The sequence below is a fragment of the Penaeus monodon genome, chromosome 6, assembly GCF_015228065.2.
Source record: "Penaeus monodon isolate SGIC_2016 chromosome 6, NSTDA_Pmon_1, whole genome shotgun sequence".
Classification (NCBI taxonomy): domain Eukaryota; kingdom Metazoa; phylum Arthropoda; class Malacostraca; order Decapoda; family Penaeidae; genus Penaeus; species Penaeus monodon.
The window spans coordinates 56,984,836-56,992,335 of record NC_051391.1 but is presented as its reverse complement, the minus strand read 5'-3'; the positions used below and the strand labels follow the sequence as shown (position 1 = coordinate 56,992,335).

The 7,500-nt window shown below is 53.2% G+C and overlaps 1 protein-coding gene across 1 annotated transcript in view; it reads left to right on the top strand.

Moving 5' to 3' along the window:
• LOC119574096 (formin-like protein 16) overlaps nt 1-5,944 on the top strand; it is a 9,785-nt gene extending 3,841 nt beyond the window's left edge. The window contains exons 2-7 of the mRNA XM_037921172.1: nt 850-938; nt 2,525-2,679; nt 3,018-3,088; nt 5,001-5,064; nt 5,400-5,460; nt 5,749-5,944. Of these exons, the coding sequence (XP_037777100.1) occupies nt 850-938; nt 2,525-2,679; nt 3,018-3,088; nt 5,001-5,064; nt 5,400-5,460; nt 5,749-5,944 (636 nt within the window). The remainder of the gene's footprint in view (nt 1-849; nt 939-2,524; nt 2,680-3,017; nt 3,089-5,000; nt 5,065-5,399; nt 5,461-5,748) is intronic.
• Nucleotides 5,945-7,500: the final 1,556 nt, after the last annotated feature.

Below are 7,500 nucleotides of genomic sequence, written 5' to 3'. Positions count from 1 at the left end.
GGGAGGGGGAGGGGGAGGGGGGAGGTGGGGAGTGCAGTGTAAAGGAGGAAATTAAAAAGGATAAAGTGGGGGAGGGGGAGGGGGGAGATGGGGAGGGAGAGAGAAAGGGAGGGACACAGAGAAAGCGAGAGAGAGAGAGAGAGAGAGAGAAGAGAGAGAGAAGATAGAGGGGAGAAAAGAGAGAGAGAGAGAGAGGAGAGGAGGGGAGAGGAGGGGAAAAAGAGAGAAGAGAGGAAGAAAAAAAGAAGAAAGAGAGGAGAAAAGAGAAAGAGAGAGGAAAAGAAAAGGGGAAAGAAAAAAAAAAAGGAGAGAGAGAGGAAAAAAAAAGAAAAGAGGAGAGAAAAGAAAAAAAAGGAGAGAGAGAGAAAGAAAGAAAGAGAGAGAGAAAGAAGAAAGAAAAAAAGGGAAAAAAGAGAAAGAAAAAAAGAAAACAAAAAAAAAAGAAGAAAAAGAGAGAGAAAAAAAAAGAGAAAAAGAGAGAAAGAAAGAAAGAGAGAGAGGGGGGTAAAGACCAAAGCCCAAACAACCTTCGCCTGACCGTGAATTCAACTCAGAAACGCCGATTAAGCCACGCGGAAGGACGGGCCATCGAGGGGTCGTGAGGGTTTTGCCCCTCCCCCCTATCCTCTATCCCCCCTTCCCCGCCACCTCCCCCCCTCTCCTGCCCCTTTCCCCTGGTCCCCGCCCCCCCTTATCTCCCTCCTTCCCCTTACCAAACCCCTTTCCCCCCCCTTCACCTACCCCCTCCCCTACCTTCCTTCCCTTCCTTCCCTTCCCTTTCCCTCCCCTTTCCCTTCCCTCCCCCCCTTTTCCCCCCCCCTCCCCCCCCCCCCTCCCCCCCCTCCTCCCCCTCCCTTCCTCTGCCCTCCTCCTCCCCCTCCCTTCCTATACCCCCGCCCCCTTCCCCCACCCCGCTGCTGGCCACGGCGGGCGAGGAGGTAATTACCGCATCCTAACAAGCTCTGGAAGTCATAAAGACGGTCTGCGATTCCTGCAAGTAGACGAGGCGGCTCTTTTATCGCTTCGTTACGTTATTCCAGCGGCGAAATGGCGCCCGTTTATGGCCCTGCTTTCCTGCAATGTGCTCAGCGAATCTTGGGAACAAGCGGATACATGTACGCAAGCATTTTAAGCTGGTCGGCTTACCGGCTTTTCCATCTCTCTCTCTCTCTCTCTCTCTCCCCTTTCTCTCCTCTCTCTCTCTTTTTCTCCTCTCTTTTTCTTTTTCTTTTTCTCTCCCTCTCTCTCTTTTGTATAGTAACACCCAATACACACATGCATGCTTCAACATAAGCATGCACGCCCCCACATTCCTCCGCTTCCTCTGTTTACAAAGACAAGCCAACCTGGACCTGGAGAATAACACCACCAAACTCAACTAAAAACCAACAACACGGCGACGCGACACTTGCAACATCGCGGCAAGACATGGAACCCGAGAGAAAGGGAGGGAGAAGGGGAAGGAGGGGAGAGAGAGGGGGAGAGGCGGATGGAGAGAAACAGAGGGGAGAGAAGGGGAAGGAGGGATGGAGAAGGGGGGGGAAGAGGGAGAGAGGAAACGCGAAAGGAAAGGAAAAGAAGGAGGTACAGCGAACGGGGAAGGAAAAAAATAAGGAGAAAGAGGAGAAAAAGAAGAAAAACAACAACAACAACAACAAAAAACAACAACAACAACAACACAAGGAAAGAGCAGAGGCGTCGGGGAGTGAAGGAGCGAATTCCGCCGACGACTTTCACCGCTCGGAAACCTCTCCCACGAGACGCGCTTGCTTAAAAGGGGTTTTATTTCCTGTGCCGTATCCTCTTCCGACCGCCCCCCCCTCCCCCGCTCCTAATGACGTGTGGCCCGAGCCTTCCTTCCCCGCCCACGTCACCAGGGCGTAATTAGCAGCGCCCACACGGAAAGGCGGAAACTTCAACGGAAGTGACAGAAGGAAAACGGACAAACAATACGAAGAGGCGACAAGGTAAACCTCAAATGGAATAAATACATAATATAATGAGAATATTAATAATGAAGTTTCGCCGAAATCTTGTAGTATTTTGACAAAACTTTACACTTTTGCTCCGTTGAAAAAGTGTCAGCCTGCTTACTAACACATTTAAATGTATTTCACCGAAACAAATCCCAAAATTGCTAAAAAAAAAAATCACTTGTGTCTGCCTTCTATTGACAAGAATAAAAACCGCATTTATTGCCATCATTACACGATTACAGTAATCCCCAAACACGATGCAAATCACATGTAAATTACGGTCATGTCTACATGTTAACCACTCCCCTCCGTCCCCTTCTCTCCCTCCCCTCTCCTTCCCCTGGTCTTTCTCCCCCTCTCCCTTCCCCTCCTGTCGCTCTCCCTATCTCCCTTCCTCTCCTGTCCCTCTCCCTCTCCGTCTCCCTTCCCCTCCTCTCCCTCTCCCTATCTTCCTTCCCCTCCTGCCCCCCGCCCCCCCACATCCCACCCCTGCCTCGGACCAGGTCAGTTGGCTAATGAGCCCTACAGGTGTGAGGCATATGGGTCAGCTGGGTGACCGAAGCTGCAGCTGGCCGAGGGCCAGGGACCAGGTCAAGGAGGAGAAAGGTCAGCAAGTTCACGAGGACGCAGCGAGATAACGTAGATGAAGAGAAAGGTTTGCAGGTTAGGGAAGACACGGGAAAACAGGTCAAGGAGGCGAAAGGTCAGTCGTTTATGCGAGAAGCTGGGAGATCAGGTCGGGTCACGAGGAACAGGAGCCGGCTGTTTTGTTTGTCCCCTTCTTACAGGGGATATAAAAAGAGTGTCTACCCTATCCCTCTCTTCTCCCCCCCCCTTCTCTCTCTCTCTCTCTCTCTCTCTCTCTCTCTCTCTCTCTCTCTCTCTCTCTCTCTCTCTCTCTCTCTCTCTCTCTCTCTTCTCCCCCCCCCAGCACTCGCGAGACCTTGACCTTTCCAACAGAGCGACGCAACAACGCCGTTCCTTTAAACTTACAGCAACTACACAGGAACTTTTAATTCTTAATTCTTACCCTCGGCACAGATACACGAGATCGAAAGCCACTCTCTGGAGAAGGACGCCAGATCTCATGTCCAACCCTGTCGATTAAATCAGTGATTCATTTCTCCCTCTCCTCGTGGTATTGATAATTAATCCTTACTTCCCTCGAGGAATTGGAGCGACCAAACCTTCGGGATTATTCTCAGTCTTTAATCAGAACTTTAATTTCGGAAAAAAAGGCTAATCTTTAATCCTGAACATCTTGTCAGAACTACTGTGCGAGTAAGTGTGTGTGTGAGAGAAGAGAGAGAGAGAGAGAGAGAGAGAGAGAGAGAGAGAGAGAGAGAGAGAGAGAGAGAGAGAGCAGAGAGTGGTGAGAGAGAAAGAGAAAGAGAAAGAGAAAGAGAAAGAGAAAGAGAAAGAGAAAGAGAGAGAGACGAGAAAGAGGAAATCAGAGAAAGTAATAAAGAGAAAGAAAGACAGAGAAAGAGAGATGGCAATCCTTCAAAACAGGCAAGAACCACCACCAGTCCGAGCAGCCGAGGCCCCCTCCAACCCCCCCCCCCCCCGGTTCGCACAGAAGCATCAAAGCGCGAGAATTCCTTACGACCCGCTGATGAATGACCTGCGACCCCTGATGAATGACCTGCGACCCCATCCCCCCCCCGCACCCATCTTCCCCCTCCCCCACCAAGCCTCTGAGCCCACTAAGCCCTCCCCTCTCCCCCTTTGAGCACTGACCCCCCCCTAAAGCCGATAGCGTGAACATACCCCCACCCCTCCCTCCCTCCTTTCCTTCCCCCTTCTCCTTACACCCCTCCCCCCTCCCCCCACCCTTTCCCTCCCTCCCTCCTCCCCCAACCCTTTCCCTCCCTCCCTCCTCCCCCCACCCTTTCCTTCCCCCACCCTTTCCCTCCCCTCCCTCCTTTCCTTCCCCCCATCCCCTATGTCCCTCCTTCCTCCCCCCTCCCCCTCCCCCCACCCCCTTCTGAGGCTAATCCGGGGCCCCGACGCTGGGCGCTCCTTTCACGTCGTCGTCCGTCGAAAAGCGCCAATGAGGGGCCCCTTTTGTGGTCGGGGGGGGGGGGGGTAAGAAGGGGGTTGGGGAAGGGGGTGTAGGAAGACGAAAGGGGAAGGGGAAAGCAGAAAGAGGGAAGAAGGGGAAAGGGGAAGAGAAGTGAAAAGAAGGGAAAGGGGAAGAGAAGTGAAAAGAAGGGAAAGGGGAAGAGAAGTGAAATGAAGGGAAAGGGGAAGAGAAGTGAAATGAAGGGAAAGGGGGAAGAGCGGACTGTAGGAAAGTAGCAAGGGGGGGGGGGGGATGAAGAAAGAGGGGAAAGCGAAGGAGGGGGGGGAGGCGCTAAGCCGATCCGAGAGGGGGCTTCATAACTAAGACGCCGGGCTGGGGGGAGGGCTTCCGTTTTTTTTTACGAATAAATACGAACCGAAACAAACAAGGTCATGGCGCTTCGATCTCAAATTTCCAATAATCCCGCCTGAGGAGGATTTAGTTTTCGGAAGCATAACGTCATGTTTTTTTTTTGTTTTTTTTGCGTTTCTTCGTTGGATAAATAATATCTTTTCTTACTCATCTTTTCATTCCTCAGGCATTGCCATAATCGCAATTTTGATGACTTTACACTAAGCTTGCTCTTGTTCCCTTCCTCTCGAAGTCCCTGGTCTCCCCCCCCCCCAAGTCCCTGGTCCTCCCCCCCCAAGTCCCTGGTCTCCCCCCCCAAGTCCCTGGTCTCCCCCCCCAAGTCCCTGGTCCCCCCCCAAGTCCCTGGTCCCCCCCCCCAAGTCCCTGGTCTCCCCCCCAAGTCCCTGGTCTCCCCCCCCCAAGTCGGGTTCCCCCCAAGTCTGGTCTCCCCCCCAAGTCCGTGGGTCCCCCCCGAAGCCTGGTCTCCCCCCCAAGTCATGGTCTCCACCCAAGTCCCTGGTGCCGCTCCCTTCCCTGTCTTCCCCCAATACCTAGTCGCCCCCACACAAGTCCTGGTCTCACCCCAAGTTCCTGGTCTTCCCCCCAAGTCCCTGGTCTTCCGCAACCAAGTCCATGGTCTTCCCCCTCAGTCCCTGGTTCTCCCCCAGTCTGGTCTCCCCCCAATCCTGGTTCTTCCCCCCCCAAGTCCTGGTCTACCCCCCAAGTCCCTGGTCCCCCCCCCCAAGTCCCTGGTCCCCCCCCCCCAAGTCCCTGGTCTCTCCCTCTCCGAGATCGCTCTACCCACCTCCCCCCCCCCCTTACTACCCTATTTGCATGCTGGTAACAAGAGCATTCTCCGCCTCTCCTTCGGTGTATCACTTTCACTCCGCCAGACGAGAGGGACCCGCCCCCGCCCGGCCCCCTAAGCCCTCACGACCTCCCACCCTCACCCCCGTGACCTGGGAAAGCGACCTTCCCGTCCTGACCTCTTTCCCTCCCGCCAACAGAGACGGCGAGCGGACAAGCCATCCTCCCCTCCGCTCCTCCGCCGCCGCCCCCCCCGCCGCCTTCACCTGCCGCGGCGGGAAACAGGCATTCCGGACCGATAAAAACCCGCCCGCGACGGGGGAGCGATGGGCGTGGCGTGGTGGCTCTTAATTACCCTCCCCTCCTCATCACCCCCCCCCTTGCCCACCTGCTCACCTGCCTCCTCCTCCTCCTCCTGTCTCTTCCTCTCCCCCTTTACCATCTTCCCCTCTACTCCTTTCCTTATTTTCCCCTCCCCCACGTCCCCCATTTCTCTCCCTTCCCCTCTCTCTTATCTCTCCTCTTCCATTTCCCCTTTCTATCTCCCCGTCCTCCTTCCCCCCCCCCTCCCCCATCCGGCCCGCGAGCGTCCCCAAACAAAGGTCCGGTTGGTGGCGCGGGGGGGAGGGGGAGGGGGGGCGTCCCAACTTCCGGCGAGGCAGATGCGTCAGGAAGATACGTAGAAAAAATACTAATAAGTGGAACGTGTACAAAAAAAAACGGAAAAAAAACGAGAGAAATATGAACGTTCGTGTGAATTCCGGAGGAAAATGAGAGGAAACGTTTCTCGGTCCTTCCAAGAACTCGACGAGTGTGCAGGCGCAGCTACAACTCATACACACACACACACACACACACACACACACACACACACACACACACACACACACACACACACGACACAGCACCACACACACACCACACAACACACACTACACAACACACCACACACATCACACACACAAACACAACACACAACACACACACACCCACATCACATCACACACTCCACACACACACACACACACACACCACGCTTCATACACACAGCGCACTTCTTAGCAACGCTTCACATTCAACTCCATAACATGCCGGCAACAGCACGCTTTCTAATGCATACAGTGCTCGGAACCAAAACAGCATGGACTAACACGTCTCCCTTGGCTATCTAATTTCTTTATTCTGTTTTGGTGTTGCAACGATTGTGCATTTGACAATGTCCTACATAAATATGTAAATGTGTAACTTACCTCCACTCCAGTCATATGACTCGAGAGAACAACAGATGGCGTCTACAATGCGAGGAAACAATCATAAAACAAATTTTAAAAAAACAAACCTAACCTGGAAATACATAATAAATGGGTATAAACGGACCATTTTCCCCATTACCCTTTCGCTCTTACCTATTCTATCTTCACGTGACTCGCGTTATCAGACTTTTAATTCCAATCCCTTTCCTCTACTCCCGTCTACTCAATTACTGTTTACATCCGGGGTCTAACAAGGGGTCGGGGTCCGGGGGATATAGGGGAAGGGAGGGGGGGCGAAGGGAGGGGGGGCGAAGGGAGGAGGAAATTGGAAAGGGAAATGGAAAGTGAAAGGCAAGAGGAAGAGGAAGGGAGGAGAGGGAAGGAGCCTTGGGGATATATGGAAAGGAAGGAAGGAAGGAAGGAGAGAGGAAGGGAAATGTAGAAGAAATGAGAGAAAGACAGAGGGAAAATGTTGAAGAAATGGGAGAGAGACAGAGGGAAAAAGTTGAAGAAATGGGAGAGAGAGAGAGAGACGGAAAGAACTTGCGAGAAGGAACGCGAGACAAAGCAGGAAAGAGCGAGAGGAAACTATTTATAGCCAGCCCACCAGGTAAAAAACACCAAAAATGTGAGAAAACGATAACAATTTGTCACGACCGAGATGCTGGCGGTCGACTCGTAAACAATCCACGTCGACTGAGAGAGGGAGGGAGGGAGGGAGGGAGGGAGGGAGGGAGGGAGAGAGAGAGAGAGAGAGAGAGAGAGAGAGAGAGAGAGAGAGAGAGAGAGAGAGAGAGAGAGAGAGAGAGAGAGAGAGAGAGAGAGAGAGAGAAACAGACAGATAGAGAGAGAGAGAGAGAGAGGGAGGGAGGGAGGGAGGGAGGAGAGGGAGAGGATGTAGAGAGAAAGTAAAGCGAGAAAGAATGAGAAATAGAGGGAGGCGGGGAGATAGACTCAAAACAGACAGACAGACAACCAGACAATCAATGTTTACAAGTCCGCGCGCGCGCGCGTGACGCCCTGGACCTGTCCCTGACGACAAGGGTGG